We start from the raw sequence: 14,385 nt of genomic DNA on the forward strand, positions 1-14,385 counted from the left end.
CATCTCTCTAACTCTGGTGACATGGGCATATCTGTCTGGGTCTGAATGTATCTGTGCCTGACTGTACCCACAGGACTGTATCTCTGTGCCTGTGTCTGAAGGTTTGTCACCATCCCTCTGCATATCTGATTTCAGCTCTGGATCTCATGGTGCCAGGGGCTGGCGGGTGTTCTCGAAGCCCGTGCCCTTCCCTTGTTCCAGCGGGCAGGGCCTGCCTCCCCGACTGTGCACCCCTTCGCGACATCCGTCTGACTGTGCGTGTGACAAATAGCTGTGTGGCTGCCTGGCTTTCTGAGTGAATGGACGGCCAACTGGCTGATGTCGACCTCTGTGGCTGGCTGTGTGCTCGTCTCGTTGCCTGATCCTTTATTGTCCAGCTGTCTGTCTGGACACATGACTGCTTGTCTCTCTGTTCTGACTGTCTGGCCTTCCGGCTGCCTGTCTGACACTGGCCGTCCAGGGCTCCCGGTCCCCTCTCCTGCGGCCCCTGCCCCCCTCCCCCCCGGAAAGACCCCGTTGCCCTCACGCACTCTCCTTCCTTCTCTTGGGGCAGGCTGTGCCTTTGTGAAGTTCTCCTCCCACACGGAGGCCCAAGCGGCCATCCACGCGCTGCACGGCAGCCAAACCATGCCGGTGAGTAGGACTGTCCCGAGCCCCGGGGCGGGCAGGAGGGAGGGGACAGGGACGGAAACGCTCGCGACCGTCCCAGCCGTCCTCGGCCTCTGGCTGGTCGGCAGCGAGGCACAGACGGAGGAGGAGCGCGTCTCTGATGGCGCCGTGGGCGGGTGCACGCACACGAGGGTGACTGCGCACGCGCGGGGCGTACGAGGACGCGAGCGTGCGAGTGAGTGTGGGGCTGCGCGTGGACTAGCGCGTGTGTGCCTGTTCACGTGTGTGCGAGGGAGAGAATACGTGGGTGTGCGCACATGCCCGTGGGTGTGAGTGCGTGTGTGTGTGCCTGGCAGTGGGTGATTGTTAACGTGCACGTGAGCTGTGTGCGTGTGAGAAGATGTGCGGATAAGTGTGTGTGCTGGCACACGTGTAAGTGTGTCGAGTGGGTGTTTTTGTGCGAGTCGATGGTGCAGTACGTCCGTGGGTGGGGGCACGTGTGTGTATTGAGTGCATGCGTGTGTATGTGTGAGTGTGCCTGGGGGGCGCGGGGGGGGGGGCAGGGGCGTATGTGTGCATCTGCAGGAATATGTGAGGGCAAGTGTATGCGTGTGTGTGAGCGTGTAGGTCTGCGTGGGTGGCATTTGTGTGCACGTGTGTGGGTATGCGTGTGAGTATGTGCGTGTGTGTGTGTGTGAGCGTGTGTACGCGTGTGGGTGTACAAGAGGGTGTCCTGGAGGGGCGAGATCCCGAGAGGTGGTTTGGCTTTGTCGAGGCCAGCAGGGGGACGTGTGGGGCGTGGGGGATGAGGACACGGATGGGGGGGCAGCGGAGAAGCAGGGGGGCGGCTGGAGGGGCTGCGGTCCAAAGCTGAGGAGCACGGCTTCTTAGGGCGATGAGAGCCACGGAAAGTTTTGACAGGGGAGGGAAGGCCGTTTGGACACGTCCCCTGGGCCAGGGTGGGGATGGGCCGGGGAGGACCAGCCGGGCTCTGGGAGTGGCCCTGCCCTCTAGGAAGCAGGCGCCGGGGGCCACCATCACTGTACGTGAATGTCCAAATCTGCCAGGGGATGACAGGCCTTCCGGAACCAACTCTGCTCTCAGCTGGTCTCAAAATGGGTGTGCGGGGGGCGCCTGGGGGGCTCAGTCGGTTAAGCATCCGACTCTTGATTTCGGCTCAGGTCGTGACCCCAGCGTTCGTGAGTTCGAGCCCCATGTCTGTGCTGTCAGCACAGAGCTGCTTGGGATTCTCTGTCCCCCTCTCTCTGCCCTTCCCCCACTCAGTCTCTCTGTCTCTCTCTCTCAAAATAAATAAGTAAACCCCAAAAAACTAGGTGTGAAGGGCAGGGCGGTGTCAGAGCTTCCGGTCCCTTGCCCTCTGGGTACTTGGGCATCAGTTTTAGTCCCTAGAGTGGCAGGATTCATTCAGGCTTTCTCCTGCAGGGAGCTGACCGGTGAGGAGGTGTCTCAGGGAGTGAGCTCGCCATCAAAGGGGGCAACCTCTCTGATGGTCGGTGTCTCACCTGTTCTCAGGTGTGAGTCAGTTATAGGTCCCCGTCGTTCCTCTCCAGCAGTCGGCCTCTCCACTTTTGAGAGCGTGGCTGATAGTCTGGGTCCTCTCGTGGGCCCCGGACACCACCCCCCGGGCCCAGAGGCCCCACCTGTGCGCACAGGCGGCCGCACCGTCAAGTGCGAGACCCGGGACGCCGAGCTCTGAGCTGTTCTCGCCGCGACGTGCGTGTCCTGCGGCGGCGGGCCCGTGGGCGGGATCGAGAGCGCCCGGCACCTACGCCGCGCGGCCAAGGCCCTGAGCCGGCGTGGTTCCGGGAACCCAGAGTCCTGGCTACCTCCCTCCTTCTTTCCCTCCCTGCCCGCCGCCGCTCCTGCAGGGTGCCTCCTCCAGCCTGGTGGTCAAGTTTGCCGACACGGACAAGGAGCGGACGCTCCGGCGCATGCAGCAGATGGTGGGCCAGCTGGGCATCCTGACGCCATCCCTCACCCTGCCCTTCAGCCCCTACAGTGCCTACGCCCAGGCCGTGAGTGACCCCGGCGGACGCACTCTGTCTCCCAAGGCCGCTCTGGGGGCTCAGCTCAGTCTCTCTCTCTCTGCGTTCTGTCGAGGGCCGCTGCCTCTCTGCCCCTCGTCCCGTCTCTTGCCCAGTCTGTCTGACGCGGGGTCCCATCCCGGCCACGGCCGAGTCCCCAGATCCAGGCTGATTCCTGAGCCCCAGCCCCAGCCGAGCCCTCCAGCCACGAACCGAGCCCCAGGCCCAAGCAGAACCCCAACTCTGGACTGACACAACCTCATGCTTAGCTCCAGGAGGAGCCTCTAAATCCAGGCTGACTCCCAACTGAGACCCGACCCTGGCTGACTTCAGTGTTGGCTGATCCCCGATCCCGGACCAAGCCCAAATTCCTGACTCAGCCCTGACCTGAAGACTGAACGCTGATCCTAGACCGACCCTCGATCCCAGGCTGAGCCCCACCATTCCTAACTGAGGCCCGAGCCACGATAGCCAGGCTGACCGCTCCCCCACCCCCGCCAGTTACCAGAGGGCCAGGCCTCCCCCGGGGCGTCATGACCTCAGGGCAGGTGCCACCCCGACTGTGCACGCTGACTCCCTCTCCACCCCCAGCTCATGCAGCAGCAGACAACGGTCCTGTCCACGTCGGGCAGCTACCTGAGCCCTGGCGTGGCCTTCTCACCCTGCCACATCCAGCAGATCGGCGCCGTCAGCCTTAACGGGCTGCCTGCCACACCCATCGCCCCTGCCTCTGGTGAGAGTCCGCCAGGGGCCTGCGGATGGTGGGCAGGGCAGGGCGGGGCCGGGGCCGGGGCCAGGCTCAGGCTCCCCATCGCGCTCCTCTGCCCCACAGGACTGCACTCGCCCCCGCTGCTTGGTTCCACTGCCGTGCCCGGGCTCGTGGCTCCCATCACCAATGGCTTCGCAGGTGTCGTGCCCTTCCCTGGGGGGCACCCTGCCCTAGAGACCGTGTATGCCAATGGCCTCGTGCCCTACCCAGGTAACGTGAGTGGTTCCCCCAGGGGCCGAGGAGAGGGGGTGGGGCCGGGAAGGCATCTCCGGGACAAGCGCGAGTTCCTGTGCCCCCTGGTGCCTGGGAAACAGAGGCGGTCTCAGCTGGACGGATGTGAGCGGTGGGCACAGAGAAGGGGGCTGTAGCCGGGTGCGTAAACGTGGGAACTTTATACCCAGGCATTTATGGGTGCAGATTCCAGTTTGGCGGCCCTAAATGGTTTCTGTGAGTCTCTGGGCCTCAGTTTGCTCACCCGGGAGATGGGGCAGATAACATCAGACATCTCATGAGGTTGCACGGACAGTGAACTCAGTATATAAAATGCTGAACGTGTCACCTGTACTGAGAACAGCAGCGCCACCAATCTGAGTTATTAATCATTGCTGTTTAGGAAGACGTCAGTAGCCTCATTCATTCATTCATTCATTCAGTATTAACCGTGCCCTGAGCTAGGCTCGGCCCTGCCTTGAAGCAGGGGCCCCATCTTTCCCTTTCTTAGACCACAATCCCCAGGCAAGCATCTGCCAGTATCTGGCAGTCTCTGTGTTTCCACCATTGAGGAGAACTTATTTTTACTTTGAAATGATTGGAGCTCACAGGGAGTTTCAAAAATAGTACAGAGAGGTCCCGGAACCTCCAACCCAGTCCCCCCCCCCCCCCCCCCCCCCCCCCGCCCACCATGCTAACATCTTACATAACCGCAGCACATTGTTGAAACCAGGAAACTGACGTTGGTGGGGTACGATGAACTCAACAGGAGTTGGAGATCTTACTCAGAGGGTGCCACTTTGTACGTGCACTCGCTTGTTGTATGTGTGTTGGGGGGGGGCATTCTGTGCCATTTTATCACAGGTATAGATTTGGGTAACCACCACCACAATCAAGATACAAAACTTCTCCATCAATACAGAGGGATTGGTGCGTGTGACCCCTTTAGGGGCACACCCCACCACCACCCCGTCCTCTAGCAGCCTCTCTCCATTCGAGCAGAATCTTTTAGCTGAATTTCCCCCCGGAGGCACCAGCTCTAGTGGTCTGGACAACTTCTCCCCTCCCCTTACCTCCACCATCCCCCCCGCCCCCGCCCTGGGGCAGTTGGGTGGTGGGTGGTCACAGCCACATGAGGGATCCAAGGGGTGTCTGATGAGTGACATGTGGGGGTGCGAGAGAGGGAAAGGGTTGGGGGTGGGGACAGAGACGGGGGTGATGGTTAACCTCTCTGGAGTCCTGTTCGACTTCGCCATTATCTATCTGAGTGGCCCCGTGCCAGTTGCTTCACCTCGCTGAACCTCAGTTTTCCCACCTGTAAAATGGGGGCCACACCTGTAAAAGGTTAATGCGGAGGTGAAGCTGGGGCGGATGTTGCTCTCCTTTTGGCTCCGAAGTTTCGGGGGGTAATTGGAAGACTTCTGCTGCCCCCGTCCCACTCAGTCCCTCCGTTTGCCCCGCAGCTCAGAGCCCGACCGTGGCCGAGACCCTCCATCCTGCCTTCTCCGGAGTCCAGCAGTACACAGGTACGGAGGGCAGTCCAGCCCGGTCCGGGCGTGGCCCCGCCCCTGGGCCCCGGCTTTCCCCGCCTGGCCTAGCCACGCCCCTCGCCGCACCCCGCCTCTGGCCCCGCCCCTCGGCGGTCGCCCTCTCATTCGGCCTTCCCGCCTGCACCTAGCCACGCCTCCTACTTCTGGCCCTGGCCCAATCCCAGGTCTTGGCCCCGCCCCCTGCAGCTTCTGGTCCCGCCTCTTGGGTCCTGCCAGGGCCCCGCCCTCAGCCGTGGCCCTGCCGGTCAAGCTCTGGCCCCACCCACTCGGATCTTCGGTGGCCTTGGCCCCTCCTTCAGGCCCGGCCTCGGCTGTGGCCACGCCCCCTCCCGCTAGGAGGCCTTGCCCCCACGCCGTCGAATCATGGCTCCGCCCCATTCTTCCCCGTGCCCTGGCCCCTCCCTGGGCCCGCCCCCCCGTCGTGGGCACGCCCCTCTCCGCTCCCAAGGCAACTGTGGCCCCACCCCATCGTGGCCCCGCCCCCGCCCGCCTCGAGCCGCCCCGCCCACCGGCCTTACACCTGCCTCCGCCCTGTGTCTCGCTCCCGGTCTCCGCAGCCATGTACCCCACCGCGGCCATCACGCCCATCGCGCACAGCGTCCCCCAGCCGCCGCCCCTCCTGCAGCAGCAGCAGCGAGAAGGTGAGGGGGCCGCGACCTCCCCCGGGCGCCAGCCCAGCCCTCTGACCGCCCCCTCCACCTCCAGGACCCCGAGACCTCAGGGAACCGCGGCTTTCTAAGAGTGCGGCCCGCGGGCCAGACAGACCCGGGTTCCTCTTCTGGAATGTGGGAACCGTGCTAGCTTCGACCCCCTAGGACTAGCGGTGACCCTCCTCCCACCCCACCCCCACCAGCCTTCCTCTGCAAGACGGGATGGATGGTTCTCTGAATTTCTGGAAAGGACACTCGTTTCGAGGTGGTGGGGGGCGGTGGTGAGGAGGTATCTGGGGTGAGCTGAGGCCTCCCCAGCAAAGTGGAAGGAGGGAGGAGGTGGATTCTGGAGTCAGACAACCGGGGTTAAGATGCACCCAGTTCTGACTGTGACGTCATAAGGAAAGCGCCTCGCTGCCCTCTGCCTCAGTTTCCTCACTTGCAGCGGGAGCAGCCATCCGCGTCAAGAGGCGCTACTGGGAAGTAGACGGGGCCCGTCCTGACACCCCCAAGGCCCTTTCTCTTGTCATGCAGCTAGTGAGGGGGGGGGAGAGGTGACCAGCTAGAAAAGCCCCCAGACGCTCCCATGGCCAGGGGAGGCCCGCAGACTGAGTTCTTTGAGGCCCTGCCCCATTTCTCCCTTGCCCTTGGCCTGTGAAAGGCGGGGAGGCATTGCCAGGGTCCAGGCGCTGAGCTTTGGAGGTGAGGCCTAGGCTGAGGGGTCCCCAGCTCTGCCCAGCAGCTGCTACCCGTTCCCAGATTTTCTATCTCCAGGGGGCTCTGTGGTCAAAGTCACAGACAGCAGACAGGAGGATCTGGCATTGCCTGCAGCTCCGATATGACTTTCAATAACCTCCCCCCCCCCCACCCAGGGAGGGCCGGTGGGAGCTTCAGAGAGGGCCCAGGTGTCTCAGGTCTGATGGCTCGGACCTGGGTGTCTCCCTTCTCCAGCTTCCCTCAACCCTGGGCCGAGGAGGTAAACGTTAGCTCAGATGCAGTCAAGCCGCGGGTTCTAGAGAGTCTGCCCAGCATGCAGACCCTCGCAACACAATCTACAAGGTTCCTGCTTGAATGGGGTCAGGATGCACCATTCAAAAGCTGTGTCCGTGACACAACAAAACAAAAGACAGAACCCTAAGAGAAACGATAGCACAGCGGTATGCATGTTAGCGGGCTTAAAAAAAAACACAATAGAGGTGGCACTTTCTCTTGGAAAAGACCTCACGTTCGTTCCCGCGTGGACGTGGACACAGGAAGGGCTGCAGCTGTGAGGTGCTGTTAAGTGACAGAAAGAGGCTTGTCTGAAGTCAGAAGGGGAGTCGGGTCCCCAGAGGGGGATGCGTGTGGCTCGCAACACGCTTGGGGGCCCGAGAAAGTGGTAGGTGTTGGAGCCACCTGTGTGTCGGCGGGGTGTGCACACTGTTTTCCCACGAGGTCCCACTCAGCTGGGTGCGGCTTCTGCATTCACCTCCCGCGTCGTGGACATGAGATAGCACACAAGCAAGCGTGAAATTTGTGTTACGGCCAAAACCGTGCCACCCGCGTCAGTTCGCGATGATCACGTTGGAACACGCTTGTATTTTAAAAACAAGCATGATTAGAACTCGGGTCCTAATCAGGAAGGAAGGGTTGGATGTGAATGTGTCATCTGGGATTTAACATTTGCCAGGGCGGGGAGTGCTCATTTCCGGGGTGAAGGGAATTCTGGTGGTTTGGGGATTCTCCCTTGGTGTGTGGGGGCTGTGGGGGAAGGGCATCTGTTGGTTTGGGATTAGGGGCAGGTTTGGAGAATGTTCGTGGCTCCAGACAATGAAGGTTTTTTAATTGGATTATTATTTACAGATTCTACATGAGTCATGCGTTGGGGATTATTTGGAGAGGGGATGGTTTGGAGAGGTGGCTGTGCCGTTAAAAAATTCTTTCCGGGTGGTGTAGTATATCACTTTTAAATTACCTGGCGGTCTCGGGATATGTGGGTCTGGGGACTAGAGAATTTTCTTTTTTTTCTTTTACTTGATTTTACTTTTGTGTCGTCTGAGTTTCAAAGATGATTCAAGGTTTGGAGGATTAGCCAAAGTTTTGAAAAACATCTAGATATTTGGGGTTTGGGACCAGGAATTGGTTGTCGTACTGTATTCTGTGATCATCGGACCTGTAGGGGAAAAAAAAATGAACATTTTATTTTAAAACCAGTTTTAGATTTACAGAATTAGTGCAAAGCTAGTACAGGGTGTCCATATACCGCCCCCCCCCCCCAATTCATCTCATGTTGTAAACGGTCTGGAGTTTCAGGGGGCTTTCAGGGGGTTCAGGTTGTCTGGGATTTGGGGATTATCCAGGGTCCGGCATTGAGGGATTTGTCTCAGGTTTGGGGGGAGGGACCGGCTCAATTTTGTAAATTATCCGGGGCCTGAGGGCCACCGGAGGTTCGCAGGCCCCAAGCGTGGGATGAGACAGGCAAACGTAGGCACACGCCGCGCCCCTCCCCGCCATCGCCACGCCCTCCCTCCTGACGTCACGGCGCCGTCCGCCAACAGCTGGAGATGCCGGATGTGGGCTCCGGTCCCGCGCCCCTCCCCCGGGGGGGTCCGCCTCCTCTCCTTGGGGGCTTTATGTCTTTCTCTCCCCCACCTGCAGGTCCCGAAGGCTGTAACCTGTTTATCTACCACCTCCCCCAGGAGTTTGGAGACACGGAGCTGACGCAGATGTTCCTGCCCTTCGGCAATATCATCTCCTCCAAGGTGTTTATGGATCGGGCCACCAACCAGAGCAAATGTTTTGGTGAGTCCCTGTTGCAGGCACCCCCCCCCGCCCCTGCCCCCGCCCGCCCCGTCCCCCACTCCGCTTGCCAAGGAACAGGGGCCAGGGAGGGCCTAGTCAGCCAGGAGACAAGTGTGGTGCAAAGGGATCACATTTGTGAATTAGAGTGAGCACTTACGAAGCACCTACGGTGTGCCAGGCCCCGTGCTGGGTGCGGATACACGGCAGTGAAGGAAACCAACAAAGCTCCTGCCCTCGAAAGCTCGCAGTCCTGCTGCGCCGTCCAACAGAATATTCTCCACCGGCGGGAATGTTGCGCGTCTCTGCCACCCGAGCCTCAGCCACACATGGCTACCAGCCACCTTAAGTGTGGCAGTTCAACCAAAGAACGGAATGTTTAATTAAATCTAAATTTAAATAACCGCCTGTGGTCAGCGATGAGGGCGTTGAAAAGCACAGGTTTCTGGGTAGGAGCTGGAAATAAAGCGGGACATGGGCCAGGGGGCTATAGATGGAATGCAGAACGCCATCAGTAAGGAAATGGAAACTGATCTGCAGGGGGTGATGTTTCAACTGAGACCCAAATGAGGAGATTTTCCAGCCAAGGGATATGTGGGGCAGAGGGTTCCAGGGAACAGCACATGCAAAGGCCCTGGGGCAGGACCTGTCTGGCATGTTGGAGCAACAGCGAGGGGGACACCCATGTGACTGGAGCAGAGTGAGCAAGGGGAAGAGAGGGAGGAGGGGAGGGCAGGGAGGGGACGTCGTGCAAGGCCTTGGGAGGACTTCCTTGTCCCCGGACACAGGAAATTAAGGCTCAGAGAGGCACTGCAACTTGGCCAAGTTCACACAGCAGCAAAGAGACAGAACCTAAGTTAGAACCAGTCTGTTTGACCCCAAACTCGGGACTCTTAATCCCACCCTGTGTTATTCAAAAGGCTAACTGTTGCCTATTAAGCACTTCCTGCGTATACTCCGTGTCCAACCGTAAAATAGAAGACTTGCCCCCAGAGGTGCCTGGCTGGCTCAGAGGAGCTCCAGCCTGTGACTCTTGACCTCGGGGTTGTGAGTTCAAGCCCCACGTCGGGTGGAGAGATTATGTAAAAATAAAAAATCTCCAAAAAAGAAAAAAGAAGCTTTGCCCCAATATCCTTGGAGGAAAGAGAGGCACAGAGTGGCCCAGCAGCCGCACCAGGAAGGACCCTCTGCCAGTGCCCAGGTCCCTCCTCTGCATCCTGCTTCCAGGAGGAAGACGGAAATGGGGGGGGGGCACTCAGTCCCTTTCCACAGTGAGGGGTCCTACGCCTTCTCTGAGCCTTAGTTTCCTCATCCGTATGATGGGGGACAGGTGTTAGGGGAGATGATAGATAAGATGGCACCCCTCCCCAACTCCTCATTCCCCCATGGCTCCCCATGGGCCTCAGCAAGACTGCTCAGCCCTGCCCCCCAGCTCCGCCTGACCTCCCACCCGGCCTCCTACACGGAGCTCAGGGACCCCCACCTCCAAATGCTTGTGCATGCAGACCCTCGCCCCAGAGGGCCCCCCAGCCCCTGTGGCCTCCACACCATCGAGGACCAAGAGGTGAGGGGCCAGGAGTAGGGCAGGGTGGTCTGGGGGGTGGAAGTTTGAGGAACCCCAGGCTGGAATGTTTCTCATGGCCTCAGGGGAGACAGGGGTAGACAGACTGTCAGAGACAAAGACAGAGATAGAGAAAGAGGGATAAAAGGCAGAGGGAGGGAGAAAAGAAGGACAGAGAGGAGAGACCCAGGACATTTGCAGAGAGAGAGAGAGAGTCCCATGCACAGTCAGGACCCCAGAGGGATAGTGGTCTTGGAGGGGCCACACGGTTAGCATCCGGGGTCTAGATGGAGGCAAGCATTCAGGACAGGGAGGGAGGGAGGATGCGGCCTCACCTGTCCCCCACCGCTGGTCGGGAAGTCTCAGCACAGCGGACCCCAGGTAAGGAGCAAGCGTCCCATCCCCAGAAGCAAGTGCAGAGGGGGACAGGACCAGGCCCGGGCTGCCGTGCGTGCCTGGCCAGCCCTCCCCCCCGCCCCATCTGCCCCTGCCAGCGCACCCCCCGCCCCACCCCCAGGACCCCAGGGAAGCCTGGGCTGCCGCCCTGGAGCCAGCAGAGGACGCCCACGTGGCCCACCATCGCGGCTCCGCCCCGGTCTCCACAGGCTTCGTGAGCTTTGACAACCCGGCCAGCGCGCAGACCGCCATCCAGGCCATGAACGGCTTTCAGATCGGCATGAAGAGACTCAAAGTGCAGCTGAAGCGGCCCAAAGACCCGGGACACCCCTACTGACCGCGCCCACAGCCGCCCGGAGGCTGCGGGCCTGGCCCAGGTGAGCCGCCAGGCGGCCCCACCCGCCCCCACCCCCGCCCCCCACCCCCCCGTCTTGGCCAAACACCCCCTCGTTCTCCATGCCCTCCCCACCCCCCACCCCCCAGGGGGGATGCCGCTGGAGACCACAAGGAGCCCCCAGGTTGGGATGGTGGGGACAGAGCTAGAGAGTCACCCTCCAATCCCCCCTTTGATCAGGGCTGGGACAGAGGGTGGAACCGGGGTAGAAGGGGGTTGGGGAATCCTTCCAGAAGGTTTTGAAGGATGAACAGAAGTTCACTTGAGAGGCCAGGTTTGGTCTGGGGTGGGGCATGCTGCAAGGGAGGGGCTTCTGTCCTGTCCTGTGACTCTCCCAGCTGGGCCCCTGTCCAAGTTCCTCATTCGGTGTCACCCGCGTTCAGTGAACTGGCGAAAAAGTGGAATGTTTGCCCCGCTCACCAGCATGCCCCCCCCAAAGAGACCCCCCCCCCCCAACAAATCCCCAAGAGTGTATTTTGCCACCAGAGAGAACAACTTTATCAACAACTAAGCACCTTCTTTGGGGGAATGAACAGTGAGCCTAAGGGGCCAGTAGGGAAACATAACTGACCACAGCCTTGATGAGCCTCATCTGTGAAATGGGTTCACGAAAGTCGCCTCCCCAGAAGCAGCAGGGAGGATCCGCTCGGGGACGCGGTGTTTTCCCAGCTGAGCCCAGGACCCGCCACCTGGAAAGCTCTTGATCATTTGTTTTGATTTTGTTTTTGTTTTGTTTTTAATCATGAGCGCCGTCGTCATCAAAGCGCCGCGCCTGGGGTCTGGCGCGAAGTAGATGCTCAGTTAGGGGCTGCGCATGCTTTTCAGACCCTGCCAAATCAGCACCCGCAGAGTCGAAGGTCACGGGATCAGACAACTAACAGGCGACCCATGCACTTTAACACCCTGGGACAGCAAATCCTTTCTGAGCACCTACTATGCGCTAGGCACTGTTTGGGGACAGCGCTCGGGGACACAGCTGTGAATGACCAGAAACGGGGCGGGGGTTGGGGGAGAACTGCCTTCGTGGCAGGGAGCAGGGGAGACAAGATGAGAAGAATAAACGCAACTGTTTGCCCCCGGGGGTTGCCAGATGAGGAAACAGCCTCGGTGGCCAGTCCTTTTCCAAGGCGGACCGCTGGCCTCTGAACCTGGAAATGGACTCTCTCTGAGCAGACAGGGGCCCTTGGGTTCCTGGAACCCAGCCTGGCCAGGGCAAGGGGGCGGGCGGGGGGCGATGTCGTCGGCCTGCATGCCCCCCATCACCGCACCCTAACGCCCCTCCCTTCTCCGCCAGGTGAGGGGCCTTCCCACCCCAGGAGGGCCTCCCGCTTCCAACCGACCCCGGACTTTTCCGTAAATTACAACCAAGTTTGGACACCAGCCCCACCCCCTCCCGTCTCCCCTTGCCCCCCCGCCCGCTCCCTAATGTGAAACACTACTGCGGGCCACACGGAGTGGGAAGGGGGCTTCGTGGTCCGCCCCAGCTGGGGAGGGGGGGCTCCTGAGTTGGGGGCGAGGGCTTCACTGCCCCCACCCTTGGTGGCTTCCCCAAATTAAATCACAACTTTTCCTATATATATATATATGCATATATATATAGAGCTATAGACAGTATATATATTTTTTGAGTATAGATCATGGGACCAAACTTTTCCGACTTCCTTCCATCCAAGAGAAGGTGACCCTGGCCCGGTCACTCAGCAGGGACATAAGAAGGGCTGAGGATGACCGGGCAGCCCAGTGTGTCCCCACCTCCCGCTGTCATGTCAGACCAGGGCACGGAGAAGCACTGGGAATCATCAGCCAACGCGATATACCTCCAGGACATTGGGCCCCTGCCACCGACGTTCTCGCAGGCCCTTGGGCTCGGCCAGCTCGAGTGTCCCTGGTCTTAGCTGCAGCTTCTGGAACCCCTACCCCCTCTCTCACCCCAGGGCCCTGCCTTCCCCGACATAGGCAAAGAAGAGACCCCCCCCCCGGCCTCCCACCCCCACCCCCGTCATAGCCTTACTCATGTGACCAATAGCCCTTAGCTTTCCGTCAGGGGCAGACAGGGTCGGGGGAGCCCCCCTGCCCCTCGCGCCCCCTCCCAAGGGCAGGCAGCCGCCCTCCCTGCCTTCGGATCACCAGCCTGGAGTTCACGATCTCATGACCAAGATCGCCACGCGCGTTGGACAAACCCAACCCGCTCTGGCCCAGCACCCCTTTACCAGAGATACCTCTACAAATAATTTTTTTTTTTTTGAATTTTGGTCTTTCTGAGAAGATACAAAGAAGAAAAGAGAAAAAAAAAAATGGGGAAAAAAAATCAGACAACAGTGGATTTTTGTTTCCTAGTTGGGGCGGGGAGGGAGGTCTTGTGGGGCGCCTCTGTATAGCTACTCAAACCGCGAAAACCCATCTTGAAGCACAGAGTCAAGTTCGTTGGACGTCCAGTGGGGCCTCTTGCCAAATGAGGCACCAGAGAACTTCATAAGCTCAAGAAAAAAAAAAAATTTGTAAAGAAAAAACAGCCTTCCCTTTTGTTTCTACCAAAATGTGTTGACCCAGAAAAAAAAAAAAAAAAAAGAAAAAAAAAACCACATAGCAAAAAAAAAAAAAAAAAAGGAAAAGAAAAAAAAAATCTTATGACCAACTTGTTTCGATATTCCAGAGTTTGATAATTGTTCCGAGACACTCTAGCGTGCCTGTGTCCTGTGCGTCTGCGTGTGCAAGCGTGTGCTCAGGGGCCACGAGGGGGCCTCGTCCGCGTCCCTGGCACCTGCCCAGCCCCGGCCAGGCCTGCTTGGGAGAGCGTGCTGGCGTGCAGTGGCGTTGTGTCCTTCTGGTCCATGTTTACTGGCTGTAAATACCATTTTTATACTCCACATCGAAGACCTACGTGATTTGTACGATGTACTTTATTTCTGCTACGAGTAATTTCATGAAGTTTCAACTTGCAAACCGACTTTTGGAGACAAATCGCCACACACACACACACACACACACACACACAGAAAAGGAAGACAAGAAAGGAACTTACAGGGAACTTTGGGTGGACTGGGTTTGCATTTCTGGCTGGAGAGGTCCTTGGCACTGTGGTGTGTTTCAGGTGAGAAGCTGCAACCATCATCTTAATGTCCAAACGCCTCTCTTTGGTCTGGAGAAACTGAAAGTTTATTTAATAAAAGTTTTACTTGCTAAAGGACCGGGTCCTCCCTGATTTTCCCTCTCTCGTCCACAAAAGCCCGCGTGCGTCTGGCCCCAGCGAGTTTCCCCGGGGCCAGAGAAAAGCCCAGGTTTCAAGTGAGGGGATGCGGGAGGAGATATTCCGAGAAGGGAGGTCTGCAGAATCCATCTGATTCTTCCAGAAGTTGAGGAAATGGAACCTTTCCTCCTCCAGAAGATCAGGTGCCTGTGTTCGTGGGTTCCCGCGCTCATTCA

At 59.1% G+C, this 14,385-nt stretch overlaps 1 protein-coding gene across 8 annotated transcripts in view; it reads left to right on the top strand.

Moving 5' to 3' along the window:
- The window catches only part of CELF5 (CUGBP Elav-like family member 5), a 47,758-nt gene extending 33,612 nt beyond the window's left edge, over nucleotides 1–14,146 (top strand). For 2 of the 8 annotated variants that reach the window (XM_030298400.1, XM_030298437.1), the window contains exons 5-12: nucleotides 554–633; nucleotides 2,499–2,645; nucleotides 3,246–3,387; nucleotides 3,487–3,633; nucleotides 5,097–5,159; nucleotides 5,741–5,824; nucleotides 8,471–8,614; nucleotides 10,778–13,530. In XM_030298400.1, coding sequence (XP_030154260.1) covers nucleotides 554–633; nucleotides 2,499–2,645; nucleotides 3,246–3,387; nucleotides 3,487–3,633; nucleotides 5,097–5,159; nucleotides 5,741–5,824; nucleotides 8,471–8,614; nucleotides 10,778–10,905 — 935 coding nt within the window. In that variant the 3' untranslated portion in view covers nucleotides 10,906–13,530. Of the gene's footprint in view, nucleotides 1–553; nucleotides 634–2,498; nucleotides 2,646–3,245; nucleotides 3,388–3,486; nucleotides 3,634–5,096; nucleotides 5,160–5,740; nucleotides 5,825–8,470; nucleotides 8,615–8,792; nucleotides 9,328–10,777; nucleotides 13,531–13,615 lie in introns of those variants that run through there. The other 6 variants (XM_030298412.1, XM_030298408.1, XM_030298411.1 and 3 more) reach the window with 6 other exon arrangements.
- The last annotated feature ends 239 nt before the right edge of the window (nucleotides 14,147–14,385 follow it).

Source organism: Lynx canadensis, chromosome A2, assembly GCF_007474595.2.
Source record: "Lynx canadensis isolate LIC74 chromosome A2, mLynCan4.pri.v2, whole genome shotgun sequence".
Lineage (NCBI taxonomy): Eukaryota > Metazoa > Chordata > Mammalia > Carnivora > Felidae > Lynx > Lynx canadensis.